The 18,980-nt window shown below is 34.5% G+C and overlaps 3 protein-coding genes across 3 annotated transcripts; 2 read left to right on the forward strand and 1 right to left on the reverse strand.

Moving 5' to 3' along the window:
* The first annotated feature begins 1,165 nt into the window (after positions 1 to 1,165).
* Positions 1,166 to 2,988, forward strand: LOC108860454 (putative cysteine-rich repeat secretory protein 35). Its single transcript, XM_018634332.2, has 2 exons — positions 1,166 to 1,525; positions 2,427 to 2,988. The coding sequence occupies exons 1-2, from the start codon at positions 1,190 to 1,192 to the stop codon at positions 2,865 to 2,867; spliced, it is 777 nt and encodes a 258-aa protein (XP_018489834.1). The 5' UTR covers positions 1,166 to 1,189; the 3' UTR covers positions 2,868 to 2,988.
* A 3,868-nt stretch (positions 2,989 to 6,856) lies between these two features.
* LOC108858187 (uncharacterized) lies at positions 6,857 to 7,571 on the forward strand. Its single transcript, XM_018632150.1, has 2 exons — positions 6,857 to 7,139; positions 7,294 to 7,571. Exons 1-2 carry the CDS (start codon positions 6,857 to 6,859, stop codon positions 7,569 to 7,571), a joined length of 561 nt encoding a protein of 186 aa, XP_018487652.1.
* A 5,199-nt stretch (positions 7,572 to 12,770) lies between these two features.
* Positions 12,771 to 14,861, reverse strand: LOC108856751 (protein PSK SIMULATOR 1). Its single transcript, XM_018630629.2, has one exon. It carries the CDS (start codon positions 14,380 to 14,382, stop codon positions 12,901 to 12,903), a length of 1,482 nt encoding a protein of 493 aa, XP_018486131.1. The 5' UTR covers positions 14,383 to 14,861; the 3' UTR covers positions 12,771 to 12,900.
* Between the last annotated feature and the right edge of the window lie 4,119 nt (positions 14,862 to 18,980).

Raw genomic sequence — 18,980 nt, forward strand, 5'->3', positions numbered from 1 at the left:
TTAACTATACAATTAAATTCTTATTTCAGTAAATCATCGGTAAGAGAACCAGCACCGCACGAAAGGTGATTTCTCCGAAAGAAATCGTAAAAATGCCTGAATCGAAATACGCCATGAGGGTCCAAAACGCTGCACAGGCCTACTCGCGATTTTAGACAAGAATGAGACCAAGTCGCGATGACAGTTTAATTGATTTTCGCGAAAGATAAATGGAAAAAGGATAAATGTCAAATTTCAAATATAATCATGAAGATTGGGAAAAATAGAATTTTCGCGGATAGATAAATTCAAGTCGGTGGTAGAAAAGGAATAGATTACCGACCTTGGTGGTATATATAAGAGGAACTGAGGCAGATGGCACAGAGGGACAGAAAATTCTGAGAAAACTTAACACAAAGAACAAACTAGGTTATTTCTATTTTTTTAATCGAGATGCGACTTAGCTAGGTTTCACAGTCTTAGGTCGTTAGAATTAGGAAAATCGCCGACACCTCTCATGGTCAAGGCTTTTACCTGTTGTAAAATGCTCTTATGCAGATTCAGAATAAGATCAAATTTGCTCGCTCTCTTTTCGATTCATGTTTACCTTTGTCTGTTTTTACATATAATTGACTGCCTGATGTTTGGTTTAGCAAAAAACCGTGAAGTTGTATCCATTTTTAAAATCAGAAGCGTGACTGAGCAAGTTGTAGGCTTGGCTTTGATCTTTGCAGTAGGGGTAGGTTCAGTATTAATTACATCTGAGAAGTATGAAAATCATAGGCTACCAAATTTAGCGAATTTTGCTATTCTTCTTGTATATATACCACAAATGCTCAATTTTAGTTAGGTTTAAGGTCAGTTTTTAAATTAAAACAAAAACTAAAGCTTTTTACAAAATCCTATTATACTTATTATTAGAAGGGTTTTTAGAATATATTACAAAGCACATTTAGTTCATATGTGGTGCACAAAAACTATGGTATCAATTTAATTTTATTTTTAGGATTTTACTTAGTAAAACATATTAAATTTGGACTTTTTCTTTTTTTTCCCTCTCTTTCCGCGGCCGAAAATATGCAAACTCTTTCTCTTCTATCCAAATCATAATCAATTACAATCCTTTTGAGTCTCCTATATAAATTGTCAATCTCAACACATCATTTATTAAAATCTCTCTTTACTGAAAAGAATAAAAATATCTAAAACAATGATATTTTCATATTCTCTACCCAAACAAATTTGGTTTCCTATTGTGGCCATGCAATTCCTCATCATACATAGTGTATTGTCACTGAACATTACCAATGAGTATCTCACCCACAAATGCTTCCTTAATCAAGGAAAATATAACTCTGGAAGTGGTTATGAGGACATCCTCAACATTCTCTTCGGTAGAGTTCGTACTGATGATTATGATATAACCGGTTTCAGATACACAAGTAAGGAAACATCTCCTCTTGATTCTGCTTCCGTGATGCTCCAGTGTCGTGGTGACTCTTATGGGTCTAAATGCAATACATGCGCTGACATCGCAGTCACAGGGGTAAATGAGCCATCTTAGATTTAAATATGAAGATTTATGTTTTGAGGTGTTGTAAACACTTATCTTTGAGCCGAAAAAGAGATGACTGCATGAAACAAAAATATGATTTTCCAACTAGAAAAAAAATATCAGCTGAACAAGTTTGACAACTTTATAGATAGGGATTGGAAAATTATCAAACATCTGGATCAGATCTGAGATCCACTTTAGATCCACTCTGAAAATCCAGATATCAGTAATATTGGTTTAGTGTTATAGTATCTCAGATAAAACTCGGATATCTGGATTTTGTAAATATATGTAGAATATACTTTCTTAATAATTATTATAGATAACATTAAATTTCTTACATAAATTTATTTTAGATTATTTTGTAACATTTGTTTACTTTCTGAAATATAAGATTTTATTTTGGAATGTTAAATCCATTTTATATCATGTTTACGATTTTAGTTAAATATAATTTTAAATACTTTATCATTATTTTTAAGGAGAAGTGTCCAAATATGAATATCTATTGATAACTTAATATTTTGATTGATATTAAATAACTAAATAACCATAAAATACGGATCTGGATATATATATAGTCATAAAATGGATCTGCCAGATCTGTATACCCTGATTTATGGATATCTATATCTGTCTCAAGCCTGGTTAAATTGTGACAGATGTTGTGTAGAAACCGAATTATATTGACAAAGTTTTACTAAATTCAACTATGTTAATAAAGGTTGAAAACTATTTATACATGTGTGGTTACTTTAAATCCTTCATTTTTAACATTTCTTTAAATCATTAAAATAATCATCTATTTTACAAATAGTTTGGAGAAGAAAGCTTTCACTAAAATATTAAATCATCAATTGAAATTATACAAAAATATGGTTTTACATTGCAGTTTCTTAAAAGATGTCCAAAGAACAAAGGAGGAATAATATGGTACGACCAATGTTTTCTCTATGTTACTGCGTTCGATGATTCGTTGAGACTTAAAACTAATTACAAGAATATTTTTTCTATGTACAACCCAAAAAACGTGAGAGGGGATGGAAAATTGTTTGCCAAGAAGACGATGGATTTTTTCTCTGAACTAACACTTAAAGTGAAGAAATCTGCCAAATACAATCCCGTCATATTATACGCAGCAGGGGAAAAGAAAATTGGAAAAAATACATTATATGCAATGGTGCAGTGTGTAGAACTAACGTTAGATTGTAAAACTTGTTTGGCATGGAGTATCACAAAAATTTTCATGAACAGCGACATTAAACAAGGAGGGAGAGTTTTTGGTATGAACTGTGAGATAAGATATGAGCTATACCCTTTTTTAAGGAGTTAAGTATTTATGTGGTGGTGATTGATACATCTTATTCATATCTAATTATGTTTTAGTTTTGCTTACTTTTTCATTTTGCTGAAATATAATATTCATATATTAATAAAAAGAGTGTTTACAGAAACAGATCCAAAGAAATCGTTTAGAAGATCAAAATTAAATTATTTTTTTGGTAAAAAAATGATTTTTAACAGGCTTGGAATTCATGAGACTATTATCCAACAGACTTGTGTTCTATCCTCAGTTTCTGATAGCTTTGCTGTTAGTGACTTCAGTTGATTTCTGATATAATGTTTGCTCATTCTCTTACCGAGTGATGAAGCTGGTGGTTCTTACTTCCATTGTATTCTCTCGAGATCCAGTATATGGTTGCTTGAAAAGTGAGTTTGACAAGCACCAAATCATGCTCTTTCAACCTCATACCTTTTATTGTACTTAATATATTTTCCCACTCCGGTTTTACCTTCTCTTAGCAGGCAGAACATGTCCCATAGCTTATGTGAATTTAATTATGTTGAAAACTTATAACTAAAAGGAAAATAAAAATATGGGATCACAAGTGACAAATGTCATTATCAAAAGGAATGTGTTGTTGACAATGTCGTGCGTTGTATTTGTATTGAGCATTGCAATTGACTTTTAAAGTAATAAATAAAAAAACGTATGTTTAAATATTGTTGGATATTAAGAATTATGGAATTTTTGATATAAAATATACTTGTCCTAATAATTATATTCAGAATTTAAAATTTTTGTTACAAATATAAAACTAAAAATATTTTAAAAATATATAGAGTTTGTTATTTTAATTTAATTTCAGTCGATAATTGTTATTAATATATAATTACAAAAAATAACATAAAATAAAAGGGATTTTTGTACATATGACTCAAAATTTCAAATCAATCCCATAATCCATGATTTTTATTACGAATTTTTATTTATCATATTCACGAAATGTCAATACTTTTTTTTGTCAAAATGCTTCTTTTACTCAATCATCTTCATTTTCCTCTTTTATTTACAACATTGTCATTTTCATCCATAAAACCACTATGAACAACCTATTTTAAGCACTATATGCATCTACAATAAGACATTTACATCTTCATATCCTCTTTTCTTACACACACAAACCATTTTTTTCACTTTCTCTCTTATTTCATTCCAAAATCAAAACTTTTTTTTTATTTCAAAATTTAGATAACTTTCATTAAGAAATTATGTGTGTTTGGAGAAGCTAAACATGAATCTCACCAGACTAAGAATGGATAACTCAAGTCCATGATTATTGGTATATCGGCTAAATATGAATCTCACCAGACTAAGAATGGGCGTTCGGGTATCGGTTCGGATTCGGGTCGGGTTTTTCGGGTTTTCGGATTTTCGGATTTACGCTAAAAGGTCCCATACTAAAAATTTATTAGTACGGGTCGGGTTCGGGTAATAACATTTCGGGTTCGGATATATTTTATATTGCATCATAAAACCCGTAAAGTAATCATATATCATTTGGTTTCGGTTCGGTTCGGGTTATACTGAAGTAATGGACATAATTTAAAACCTAAAATTAAGATACATTGTGTTTGATTTGTAATAAAATGACGTATGAAATGAACGAAGTAGTTAATGTGGCCTAGTGCCTTGTATGACAGAGTTGAGCCAGAGTTCTTGGGTTCGAAACTCATCCTCTTCACTTTTTTTGGGGATTTGTCATCTTTTTTATATTGTATGCTATATATTTTCGGGTAGTTCGGCTTACGCTTCGGATATCGGTTAAAACCCGAACCGAACACGAAATCCGAAGTATCAAAAAAATAAAACCCGATCGGGTTTTTAGCTAGATCCGAAACCGATCCGATACCTTTATTTCGGGTCGGGTCCGGGTTCGGGTTCGGATTTCGGTTATTATGCCCAGGCCTAGGTCAATGCATATGTTAGTTTTTGCAATTGACTTTCTGTATGTTTTCAATAGAAATTTTTTTTACAAGTTTTTTCGGATAAACATGTTAGTTTTTTAATCGATCAAAGTTGTTAGAAATTTAAATTTTTATAGAAGGCTTCCCAAGAAATACTATGTCGGAAGACTTCTCGAAAAGCCTTCTTTCCTGTCACATGAAGTCTTTTTACTATCACAATTAATCTGAGTAGGTTAGTTTTGCAACTAACAAATAATATAAATAATTTATTATTCCCTTATTGAGGAATTACTTAAAATGAATCTAATTAATTATAAAATGAATAGAATAATTCATATAATCTTGAAATATACAAAGTTACGATTCTGCCATTTATACTATTAAATCAGATGCATGTTTATGAATCTACCCCTGAGATTTCTAAATAATTACAAAAGTGCCTGTAAATTTTCTAGCAGTATTTGTAACCAATCAAAAGTCATTATTTTGCAATTACATTAAAGAATATTTAATATAATTCAATTCTTAGCTTTTTGAAAATTTTGTTTCTTAAATGTTTACACCATATATTTCCACAAAATATTTCACATTATTAATTATTTGAAAGCATTTATTAAATGAAATCTCAAAATAAAATCAAGTTAAAATAACAAATGATTAACTCAACAAAATCATAATACGGGTATGAATTATCTCAACTCCTTAGAAATAGTTTCATTTAAATAAAAACTAAGTTACATAAACTAAATTTAATAAAATTATAGAAAATATTTTGAAACGCACAAATGAATTTTTCAATACAAAGGTGTCGAAGATATAAAATATTTTATTTAATTAAAAAAAATCAGTGTAAAATAAGTTTAATTTTGGTTTAAATAAATAAAATCATATTACGGGTTATAATTATTTAGAGTCTTCTAAAATTTAGTCATATTTAAAATAACAAAAATAAGTCATATAAGCAAATTTAAAATAAATTACATAAAAAGTTGAAATATATATAATTTATCAGAAATCATAATTTTTATTACGTAAAATAATTTTCTAACAAGAAATATACCCACTCTTTTTAAGGGCGGATCAAAATCTAGTTATTAATTAAACCATAATTTTAAAAAGAGATATCCACTTTGATATTATAAGAAAGGAAAAAGAAGTAAGTATTTACTTTGGTAGGGTTTCTCCACCGAGAGCGACATAATGCTCTCCTCGTCGTCTCCCTAACCTCTATCACCGACGCTCCTTTTTCCGTCACAACCGGCTTCGTCTCCTTCACCTCTAACGTAACTCGACTCTGTCTCCTAAATCCTCCACTTGAACTCACCTCGTCTCTGTGTTTCTCGACAAAACCGAAATCTGTTTCACCTCAGTCACATCCCGTTTCAGTTGCAATTTACTCTAATATGTTAGTCTTTAATCTATGTTATTGGAGTTGTTGTTATTTTCGATTAGTTGATTGTATGTAGAAATTTTAGAACTAGAATTCTCAATTCCATAACTTTCAAGTCTGTTGAACATAGGTTTCGTTCTGAAATGAGAATTGATTTTTTTTTTTTTGTTGTTGTGTACGAGATTGCTCCAGATTTCATAACTTTACCAAGAATCTCATACAGATATTTAATTTACATTGTCCCTAGTACCACTATTTATAAAAGCATATTTGTCGTGGCAAAATAATATGTGGAGTCTAAGTTAAATCCAGACATTATGATCTCAGGTGATGAAAGAAACTTGGACAATGCTACGTGAGACAATTCTATATGTATACATATACACAGAAAAATAGGTCAAATAAACCAATGAATGAACTCAGAGTTTGCAACGTTCATTCAGTGGATCAGATTATGTGTCACTGCTCCTTCCTTCTCAGTGCAGGTTAATGGGGAGCTAGCAGGCTACTTTCATAGTGCTACAGGTTTGAGACAAGGTTGCTCCCTTTCACTTTATCTCTTCATGCTCTGCATGAATGGTCTGTCCTAAAAAATCGACAAAGCTGTGAGGGACAAGAAGTTTATATTTCATCCTCGCTGCCAATCCCTTGCTCTCACACATTTATGTTTTGCGGACGATCTGATGGTGTTTGTGGAGGGCTCTAAAGAATCTATTGAAGGGGATCTCTCTGTGTTTGATGAGTTTTCAGTTTGGTCGGGTCTCTCCATTAGTTCAGAGAAATCAACCATCTTCAAGGCGGGTATTTCAGAAGTTGAGAGGAGCAGAATTCTGATGAATTTCCCCTTTGCTGAAGGTGATCTCCCTGTCCGCTATTTAGGGTTACCTCTGATGACTCAAGCTATGAGAAGACAAGACTTTCTGCCTCTTTTGGAAAGGATCAGGGGTTGTATCAGCACGTGGACAAGTCAGTTTCTATCCTATGCTGGCAGACTTCAATTGATCAAGTCTTTTCTGATGAGTATTGTAAACTTTTGGGCTGCCGTCTTTAGACTTCCGATCGAGTCAATGTATTAAAGAGATCGAACAACTATGTTCTGCATTCCTATGGTTGGGAGCAGAGCTTAAATCTACAGGTGCAAAAATGGCTTGGAAGGATATATGTAAGACAAACCAGGAAGGAGGGCTGGGTATTCGAGCTCTAAAGGAAGTTAATCTAGTTTATGGCTTGAAGCTTATTTGGAGAATGCTAACCGGGAACTCACTTTGGGGTAAATGGATCAAAACCAATTTTCTCAAAAAGAAAAATTTCTGGGAAGTGAATGGGAATGCTCAAGGGTGCTCTTGGATATGGAGGAATATGCTTAACCTTAGAGATGTAGCAAATACTTCCACATGAAAGTTGTTGGGTATGATAAGTGGTCTGACTTGGGTGTGATGGCTGACCTTCTGGATGATCGAGGCACTATTGAGACGGGTCTTTGGAAAGAAGCTACAATGGAGGAAGTGATACATAATAAACGGAGGAGGAAAAGACATAAACGAGCTGTGCTAAATGAGATTGAAGAGGAGTTGGTTGCCATTAGAGAGAAGCAGAGTAATGAAGTGGAAGATGTCAATATGTGGACATGGAACTCGGGTTTTAAGCCAAAATATTCAACTCTTGAGACTTAGCTGCAGACAAGAGTGACCCAGTCGTTGTAGTTGGGGAAGAGGTACTTGGTTTCGAACGCTACTCCCAAATTTGCAGTCATGACTTGGATTGTATTTCGGGATAGGCTTGCAACTATGAACCGGGTTTCTTGCTGGAGCCAGGGTACTGACACTACTTGTGTTCTCTGTAAAAAAGCTGTTGAAACCAGGAACCACCTCTTTTTTCGAGTGCCCTTTCTCATCGCAGGTTTGGGAGCATCTTACTAGAGGTTTTTTGCGCAGCTCTTTTTCCAATAGATGGGACGACATTGCGAGTTTCATGTCTGTCTTGAAAATGGAAAATAAGAAGCTGTTCTGTCTCAGATATGCTTTCCAAATCACGCTATATACGTTGTGGAGAGAGCATAATAAGCGCAGGCATGGTGATCAGGCTCTACCGTTGCAGGTTCTGATAAAGCTGACGGATATTGGTTTGGTGCAATCAAAAGGAATTAAGGGTTTGGAGGCATTTTGCAATATTGGTTTGGTACAAGGCTGTAAATATTATCGAAAGTTTTGACAGGGGATAGGGTGCATAGCATAGTTTTGAAGATGTAAAGGAGTAGTTGTAGTTTTTTTCAAAACAAAGACCTTCTTGATATAAACAAGTTTTTTGATGAATAAATTTAGCATTCATTCAAAAAAAAACAAATATAGCCTCAAGATGCTTAACTGAGAGTTTTGGAGGCCCAATAGATCAACAGGACCATGAAACTGCATATTCCACTATTCACACGTATCACAAGTGATGCAGGTTTTGTCATCTTTGTTCATACGTGAGAAACCAAGCAGACTGCATAACCTTATGGCTTATGTCTTGTAAATTCGTATACAAGAAAACTAGAAAATAAATAGAGTTAAAGATGTGTGACCAACTAATACCACATAGACGCATCTTTTTAGCAGATTGGATAATTTTATTTGGTCAGGAAACTTATACATCCTAAAATCTAGGTCTCGAAAACTAACTAAATCGAACAGATTATGCCGAACCAAAATTTTAACCAGGTTTAGAATTTGGTTCATATCAGCATACTTTTAATGGTTCTCTGTTCGGTTCGATTTGGAAGTCGGTCAGATTTTTTTTAAACAAACTGAATCGTACCGATTATATCAAACCAAAACCAAAACTAATATCGAAATTTCAAGTCATACTAAACAATAAAATCCAACTCAACTTAAATTAACCAAAGTTTAAACCAAATTAAACCAGAATCTAACCAAAAACTTTGGTTCAGTGTAAAAAATTAAAGAACAAGTTAATTGATTACAGGACCCAGTCGTGTTTTCGCTTAAGTTCGGCAAGGTTTTGGGCAAACCGAGTTAACTAAAAACCAAATTACCTCGCATATTTAACAAAATTGTTGACATCATTTATAACAAGACTAAAATCCAAATTCGAAGATGACTCCAATTCTTTTATTTAATCAAGAAAACAAGTTTGGCAATTACTGTTGCATATAAATCATACAGCAAAATCTTCAATGAATCAATCCTTTTAAGTTTAATCACTTTAACAATTTCACACCGAAACGAATCACACATGTGTGACAAGTTGACACACGAAGTTAAAAACGTGACACTGTATGGACTCATTGGCTTGATCCTCTTTAAGCAGTTCACTATATCCTTTGTAGATTACTGTTAAAATTTACAAAATCAATCTAACTGTAACGACATATATCTAAAAATCTGAAATAGAATATAACATAAACGATAAAATCCCAAAAGCAATAAAAGCCCAAAAGCACCGGTCTGATATAATCACTTCTGCTCGTTGGTCTATTGAAACGAAAAAAGAAGGAGCGAGCAAAATGGAAGTCACTCAGTAGGCATGGGATATTAAACCACAAACTAGTGACTCAATTCATAGCACTAAAAAAATGTAGACCTACCTCTAGCATGAAATACACATTATGTCTATTACACCACACAGAACAATCAACATATGTCTAATGCACTAGACATGCTACAACCAATGTGATGATAGTACACAAATACACTCTTTGCACTCAGTATTTCCTCATAAGGGTATATATATATATATATATATATATAATATAACTCTACAGTGTCGCTAGTACAGTAGTCCACTCTGTATCCCCACAATCACTAAGGCGTCGTAAGTACAAATGTCTCTGTACCCCGCAAATCTCCACAAACAGGTGGCCTAGTACAAACGTTTCTGTACCCCCGCAAATCTCCACAAATAGGCGGCCTAGTACAAACCTCTATACCCCCACAAATCTCCTCAAAAAGGCGGCCTAGTACAGACGTCTTTATACCCCTCAATCTCCTTATATATATAAGAGTTCTTAAAATCAATCATTTCAATCAACCGTTAAATCCTCCATTATCCTATTTTGGTTTAACAATCAATAATAAAAATAACAAACAAGATTCTCAAATAAATTTGATTCAAAGAGACGGATCATGTTTCGAATCTAACATATTTATAATGGTAGTACTAAACTAGTTCGGGATTTAACGGAGTAGCCCTCACCTTAGCAAATAAGAGAAATGGTATCTATGAACTCCAACTGCTCAACTAGACTCCAAATCTGAAACGGGGCAAAAATTCGAGTCATAACGCCCTTCGAACGGCTCAAAAAAGGTCTAATCAAAGTTTACAGAAAAGTTAACCCGATTGTCAACGGTCAACCTGGTCAACCTTTGACCAAAAATCAATTTGACATAACCGACCGGTTTACTTTAACCGATTCGAATTCAATTGAACCAGATTCTAATTTAATTGCAAACAGGTTTACTCCTAACCAAAAATCAATTTCCAATAACCAATCGGTTTAATCTCTAACCGTAATTAACTGACCTAACCAAACCGGTTTGACCGGTCAGCAAGTTGACTCAATGAGTCGCCGAGTCACCGGCGAGTCAGCGAGTCAAACAGCGAGTCACCGTTGACCGGTCTCCGGCTGTGGACCAAGACGGCGGCGGCTTACCAGGAAATCACCAGCGGCGAAGATGATTTCTGGCAGCGGCGCTTGTTTTCACGTGCAAGGACGACGAAACTTCTGACGGCACGTGCGGCTTCGCCGGGCTCTGATTGGGACGCGGTCGATGGCTGTGGCTTCCTCTCGACGAGAGGAACGCGATGGTGGCGGATGGTTAAGAAGTTATGGCGATTTACTAAACGGATGAAACTTAACTTACGAACAAGGCGGTTTCCTTCGTTACCTAGGCTGCGATTGGTGGTGACAAGATTTGCGTGATCACGGCGTGCGGTGGCTCCGGCAACAAGCTACGGCGGTGGCTCAGTCTCTGCAAAAGTTTTCCATTTTCATTTCTCTTAACTCTCTCTCTCTCTCTCTCTCTCTCTCTCTCTCTCTCTCTCTCTCTCTCTCTCTCTCTCTCTCTCTCTCTCTACTTGATGCTTTGGTGAAGAAAACAAAATGGAGAAATGGATATTTATAGAAAATACTTTGGACCATTTCGACTGGACCTAGGTCTTGACAGACTACAAATTGATGGGTTGGAATTGAATTTTGGGTCATTACAGTGACTCCCTCACATATCGAGACGAGCTTACAGGATCCAAGGAAAACAGAATAAGAAAGAGAAGAACAATACCATGCATCCTTTATCTGGTGGAACCGATGGTTATATCAAACCAACTTGATAGCCATCTTTAGTAACCGGAGTCTACAAAGATAGTGTTATTGCTTTTATGATATTTGTTCATGTGTCTCGTCTCGTGTTTGTATAAGTATGGATTTGTCTATGTTGGTATCTTGTACACAATATAGAAATCAAAAACTGTCTCTTTTCTTTTCAATAATGACATGAAGAGGCATTGGCAATCAAGGCAGCAGGAAAGTCGTGGTACCAGACTATTATCTCTGATAGTGACTACACCGAATTTGACAACTTCACGAAATGGCTATTAATTAATTGTCATCTTTCTTAAGTTAGATGAGTTTCCAACTTAAAATCAATTGGTGATAAGAAGAGTGATCCATCTATTTTATATATTGTTTAAGATCTCTTCCAACTAACGATATATAATACTTTATGTTTAATACGTACCTCCGAGATGATGGCTCTTTAACATTAATCTCGGAATGCCCGGGCAAAAATTGATGAGCCAAGTTTGGACCAGATCGATGTGGATCAGGTTAGAATGCGTTGATCGGCGATGATACCATATTAAGCTAGATAGACTTCTAACTTTAAATCAATCGGTAACAAAAAGAATGGCTTTATATATTGTTTAAGATCCCTTCCAACTACCGATGTGTGATATTTTGTGTTTAATAATCTTTTTCTAACATATCTGCAACTTTAATAGGCTCTGCTCTGCAACAATACGTTCTCACTTCTGCATGCTCCACGGACAAATCAACAATGTAATAATCCATGATTAGACAGACAAACCCGCCCGTTAAAGAGGTAGCTTTTTCATTCATTTTAGGCATCTATATTGACCAGTTTTAGGCATGCATTTCTGAAATGGTTGCTGACTAAGGTGTAATTTATTGTAGTTAATTATGTTTTCAGGACAAGGATATTAGCTTGAGAGTGAGGCAGGGATCGACCTGCATTGTCTCAGACTCAATCGAAGTCCCTGATCCTGAGTGTGCCAAGAGCATAATTGTATACGGTGGAGTATAAAAGCGTTTACATTATCAAACTCATGTGAGAAGATAGAAAAACCAGAGGCTGTAATTATACTTATATGCTAGTCATAGCTTTTAACACTGTCAAAACTGATTTAATAAGACATCAATCAATGCACACTCTCTACCCACTCTCCCTCTGATTAAATGCCCTTCTTCACCAAACCTCTCTCTTGGTAGTTGGCTCTATTTACCCATCTGCAAAGAATCTTGTTTTCATTTTTATCATTGCCTAACAATGATTCTAACCATATCAAAACATTGGAGCAAAGTCACAACCGAAACCCCAATTCCACAATCTTTTTTATGTATGCAAACAACAGTAGAGAGTTTAGATATTCACAATGTGTTGAATCATAAACAAATTTATCTATAAAACAACACTTAAAACAAAACCAAATGTTAGTCCAAGTAAGCTGCTTGGCATTGACTCTGCCACTCAAAACAATCTTCATAATCAAAGCTACTCGCACAATCCAACAACGCGTTCTGCTGCTGTTCGTAATGGCAAATGTAGTTTAACCCGACAAGAAGCTTACAAATCGCAGCTTCCGTCTTCTCCCTATCAGCAAAGTAAAGTGTCTGAAGCAAAAGCACATTAGTCCTCTTCACAATCTGGTTATGCTGCTCGAAGTTCCGTTCGCTCTGCCATCTGATCATGTTGTGAGCCAAGGGAGCAAGCCAAGAGAGTATACCATCTATAGTCTCTTTCCAGTCGTGAGCTAGCGGAGCGTCGTAGATCGAAATGTTCTTCAAGTATGACCTGAGGTTAGCCTTCAAGGACGTTTTCAAACTCGTCGGTAGCATTTGGTAAAGATCGTCTCTAGCTTCTTCCCCTATTAGATGAGGGTACTTGAGAAGCTTCTCCACAACTATCACTACATTCGCATAGTGTAAAGACAAAGCAGACCCTCCAACCGTCGAAGCTGAAGCGTGTTGAGTTAACCTGCTCTTGGAACCAAACTTAGTGCTTTTCATTGTTCTAGGAAACGTGATAACTTCTTCATCATAACTCCTAGAAACCGAGCTGTTCATAGCGAGACACTCCATGAACATCCTCCCTGGATTAGTCCCACAAGGGAAACTAAAATCCGCGCCACGCGTGAACTCCTCTACTTCCCTCTTCAAACTCGAATCCTTTCTACCTCGCAGACCCAACCCACCAAACACAGTCTCGATCCTACCGTAGATCGTGCAAACCGTCCTCGCCAGCATCTCAACGACCTTATCATAAGTCTGGTTCCAAAGGGAAGCATCTCTAAGACTCTTCACGTCCTGTCTCTGCCACATAAGCTTCTGCTCAAAAGCCTTAACGCTCCCTTGATGCTGCTGCCCCTGTCCGCTTCTCCGAAGCTTCAACACAGCCTGCTCAAGCTCGTTCATCACTTCCATCTCGCAGTAGAGACTACAAGTAGCGTTAACGAACCTCTCCATCTTCTTAACCATACTCTCCATGTCCTTAACCAAGAACCCTAGCTTCCTGAAATCGATCGCACCGTTCACTATGTCCTCGTAGACGTGCTCGAAGCCTTGCAAGGCGGGCTCGTTGCACTTCTTGCCTAGCCTGGACACCACGGTAGCCACGCGGGTTAAATCGTCGAGCTTCTCGGAGACGGCGAGGTCTAGGAGGTGGTTGACGTCGGAGGAGACGAGGGTTGTGACTCCTTGGGAGAGGAAGACGTGGGATTTGAGGTTGGAGAGGTCTGTGTCGGAGAGGGAGCGGTGGAGGTGGACTGTTTTGGACATGATGTTGGCTACTTCGAAGGATAGGATCCCGATTGTTTGTTTGGGGAGAGGGGTTTTTTTGTTGGAGGAGGAGGGTTCGAGGAGGAGGGCGTGTTTGAGATTGGTGCTCATCTTCACAAGCCAAGCTTCTGCAACCATGGCGAGAGAGAGAGAGAGAGAGAGAGATTCGAAGTAAAGATCGAGACTTTGAAAACAGAGAGAGATTTGAATAAAGTTTGTGTTTTTCTCTCTCTCTCAGGGGTTGTTGGGGTTATAGAAGATTAAAAGGGTTTTTGAGAAGAGGAGAATGTTTGAGCTTTGGCGAGAAACGAGGTGGGGGATTCGCGCATGAAAAAGGGGATAATCATTGGGGATTATGGGCGGTACTTAAAAAGGAAGACATGACCATTGATGTCTTATGATGTGCCTTTTGCGCGTATTGGAGAGGGTAAAGTGGTGAAGCAGTGGAAGAACAAGAAGAAGGAGGAGGAGGAGACTTGAATCAGTTAAGACTTTGGTCCCAGCTCGCAAGCTTCTTGTAGAGAGAGAAAATTGTGAGATTTTGAATCTGGAAAAAAAAGTGGAACTGAAGAGAGAGAGAGAGTTCTTGTTAATTAATTTTTTGAAATGGAGTGATGCAGGTCGTACTTGTTCCACTGGTCGTAATTAATATATTTCTTATTCAAATATCAGGACTTTCACATCTTTTTTCAACAACCCTAATGGAGTATCAGTCTAAGATTTTGTTTGCAATAGTTTCTAAATAGTAACATAATTGACTCTGTTATGATTTTATGACCCATCAATCATCTTTTTTTCCTTAAAACAACTAGTATGCTTTCTAAAGTTACTGTAGAAAAAAGAAGTCAACATACTTGATTAGCAAAACAAAAATGTTGAGTACTAATTAGTTATTATTAAGATACGACCCAAAAAGGATATTCAGCTCTTTTCTCATGATATCAGTCATTCACAAAAATGTTAAGTACTAATCTACTAAATTTGTTTTTTTTCTCAAAATTATACTGTCTTTGTTTTTGCAAAAAAAAAAACAAATGCATAAATTGAGTTATGTCCTGTCTCATGCGTCTTCTTTAGTAACATAAAACTAGATCTCGACCCGCACAACCGTGAAGATGTTTATTTTCACTTATTTTTATATAAACATTTATTTTTTAATTTTAAAGTGGTATGTTATAATATATATGAGGTGTGTCTATTGTTTTTTAAAACATAATAGTTTTGCCGTTTATTTTTTTTGTTGAATATGTTGTTTCAAATTTTCATATGTATTTGTATCTTCTTCTATATAATATCTATTTTGGATCATTATTTCCTTATTTAACTTACCAATATATATAAAGATTAAACATGCATTCATAATGTTTTAGTGACTACAACAATATAAATAGAAGTTTACTGGTTAATTTTAGTTGAAATGGTCTGCCTACAAATGGTTTTATGGTTTTATAGTTATTTCAACTATACTATATGATGGTCTATTCAATCGTACACTCTTACATATATTACTCCTACCAAAACATCCTAATATAGGATGGTTTATCTAAATTACACCAGTATGAATTATTTATTAAGTATTCAAATATGTGTTTGTTAATCAGTCCTTATTTTTAGGGAGTAATTTTTTAGGAATAATATATTATCGAACCATATGTTTAGTAATTAATGAATGGTAAGTGAATTCTAGTTAATGATCCATTTTTTTAAAAATCACACATGAATTAAGGTTATGACTTCTCTTTTAATATAATAGATGAGATTTTCTTTCTTCAGAAAAAATAACACAAACATGAATGGGCCTTTTGTTTAGTGGAATGACTGCGTTGGGCCTGAGCATTTTACCTGGATCTGAGGATCCGATCTGGAACTGACCCAAAAATATTCAAGTTAGAATCGACCCGAAAATTTACAAGTATCTTTTAGGTCTTAAATTTCTTGTACCCTAAAAAACCGACCCGAATAGACCCGATCCGATGAGAACCGATTTGTACCTGATTTAAAATCATGTATATCTAAAACTATGATTTTTGTTTCATATATATATATATATATATATATATATATTATTTTATGATTTAGTTGAAATATCATTTATTGACAATATTTGTTATTATTTTGTAGCATTTTTGAGTAACATGAAATTTTAAAATTTAGAGCTTAAAATGTTTTATTTTAATTTTTAATAGTTTAATTTAAGCTATTTTGTAAAATTTTAGATATATATGATAAATATTAATTAAATATAATATGTCATATTTTCAGATCATAAATACCTAAACTCGGTTCGGATCCAATATGGATCCCAAATATTTTTGGATAATTTATAGGTATTAGAATTAAAGTCCCAAACAGACCCGGATCTGACAAAATTCGATCCAAAACCGATCCAAAAATTATATGAGTCTAGATTTCCAAGATCCGAAAGATTTAGACCCGAGAAGATTCGAACCCGATCCAAAGATCCGGATGCCCAGACCTGGACTGTTTTGAACATTCTTCATTCTCCAACCAAACATTTAAAACAAAAAAACATAAATGATGGAATCTTTATAAAATATAGTTTACTCCAAAATCCATTCGAACCAGTTATCGGTCAAATCGGTTTTTCAATTGAATGATATTCAAATATTAGCATAATTGTTGTGTGTGCGTGACATCATTACAGCTTGAGACCATAACATTATAAAGTTGATATACAAAAGAGCTAGTACGTTTGACCGATGATGTTCTTCTTGTTGTCTCCATTCTCTTTGGATTTCTCGTCGGGTAAAGATTACCTAATTTGACACTCACAAACTTAAGAAAATCGCATTCGCAACTCTTTCTCTGTCTTTTCACCACCATTTTATTAGTTGACCTAATTTGCGAAAGAAAATCTAAGATCTTTTTTTGTGACATTATTCAACACCGTGTTAGTTCTCTTGGACTTGAAAATTCTGTTCATCGTGTTTGAAATGTTTTCGATTAAATTAACAAGAAATAAAATAAACGTTTCTTGGAGGATGATTGGTTGAGTGGAGGAGGAGTTGGTGACTTAAAATTCTTCATGTTAAGACAAGACAAAGTACACCATGACAAGAGAAAGAAAAAAAAAACAGATTGGTTTCCAGCTCAGTGTGATTATCAAATATTTCTCCATCAAATATTGGATTGATGGTCAATAATTTGGGATGACATTTTGATCGCAACAATTTCACAGTGTTTCTTAAAACTATAATTCACCATCACAGCAAAAGATTACACACATTATACTTATACATATTTATTATATATAAGTTACTATTTTGATCTACTACTAGTTTTTTTCATTCACATGAACTTTTCAAAAACTAGCATTGAGCAAACCTTTTTGAGCCTAGACTTCAACTTCGCGTTCCTCCCACGATACCCGACAACTCGCACCATTAGTAAGAAAATGACAGTCTCAACCAACATAGACCACTATCTGATAACTCCATTACAACAAGTATTTGGCTATCAAATGTTTGTCTTTTTATTTGTAAATCTCCAATGACTAATAATGTCTAGTTTTGAAATACTAATTGAGAATCATTTTGAAGAAACTGTATTTTCTTAACAAGTTACTAACCATGCCGCCATGCATTGATACATCATATTTTTGTTGTTGTTGTTTGTTTGTTTATAAGTTTCTCTTTACTTTTTTATTTTAAAAGTTTCTTTCTAATTTCTCACAAAATAATTGTTTATTTTTAAAACAAATTAGCTCAATTATAGTTCACTTATTCAATTGTCTCTATATAAACTTCTGACAAAACTATGTCGTTCCGTTGTGCCTGACATGACCTAGTAAATTGAAAATGTTGCAGAGAAATTGCAAATGATCACAATTCACAAGCACATAGTAATAATCTATAGGATAATCTTAATAAAACGATTTCATTTCTTTGAGATGCTGTAGAATACAAATAGATAAGACTAATTGCAGGGCGTGGTGAGCCAACAACTTTCGCCCCACATCTCTTAGCACAATTATTTTAAGTCAATTTTAGGTTTAGATTTTGGTTTTTTCCATTTGGACATTTGTCACATGCATCACGACTGCCACTTTATCAATATTCTTGTACTAACTAGTAATCCCCTAAGAATCAATTCGACTTAATCTTTGTGTGATTGTTGTTTTTTATTTTAAAAGTCTGAATTCATATGGCGTCCCAAATGGAAATCACTAAACTAAAAGAGGTCGAAGATTGCTTTACTTATCGGTGTCAAAATATATAAGTAGGCATGCATTCTTTCTGATCGATTTCTTCACTTGCTCATGTTTTTAGTATCAACATTTCCTGCCAGTCAAGACAATTTGATTATTATTTTACACCAAAACTATTAATGAAATTAATGCTTGCATCATGTTAATCGTTTCATGCTACGTATGTTACTTGAAGTCAAGTTTAACGGTGAGGAAGACATGACAATACAAGAAAACAAGTTAATATTGATGGAAGATTTCGTCGGAAATTCGTCAGGATAAATCATTTTCGACAATTTTCCGATGAAAGAAATCGTCAGTATTATTTTGTTGGAAAAAAAATTCGTCGGAACGAACAATATCCGTCAAAATTTTTGTAAATAAATGAAAAATATATATTTGAAATTATTTTATTTCTTTTCGTAAAATAATATTTACAGTTGTTTATAATAAATATATTCTTTATATATAAATATAATAAAAACTAATTTGAAAAACGGTTTATAATAAAATTATGTTAAAAACGTTT

This window comes from Raphanus sativus, chromosome 5, assembly GCF_000801105.2.
Source record: "Raphanus sativus cultivar WK10039 chromosome 5, ASM80110v3, whole genome shotgun sequence".
NCBI lineage: Eukaryota > Viridiplantae > Streptophyta > Magnoliopsida > Brassicales > Brassicaceae > Raphanus > Raphanus sativus.

Excerpts from the sequence above, each read along its gene's own strand:
- LOC108860454 (XM_018634332.2), top strand. The coding sequence starts at position 1,190 with ATGATATTTTCATATTCTCTACCCAAACAAATTTGGTTTCCTATTGTG. Across the intron at positions 1,526-2,426 it reads CTGACATCGCAGTCACAGGG|TTTCTTAAAAGATGTCCAAA; the intron begins GTAAATGAGCCA and ends TTTACATTGCAG.
- LOC108858187 (XM_018632150.1), top strand. The coding sequence starts at position 6,857 with ATGGTGTTTGTGGAGGGCTCTAAAGAATCTATTGAAGGGGATCTCTCT. Across the intron at positions 7,140-7,293 it reads TTGTATCAGCACGTGGACAA|AGCTTAAATCTACAGGTGCA; the intron begins GTCAGTTTCTAT and ends GGTTGGGAGCAG.
- LOC108856751 (XM_018630629.2), bottom strand. The coding sequence starts at position 14,382 with ATGGTTGCAGAAGCTTGGCTTGTGAAGATGAGCACCAATCTCAAACAC.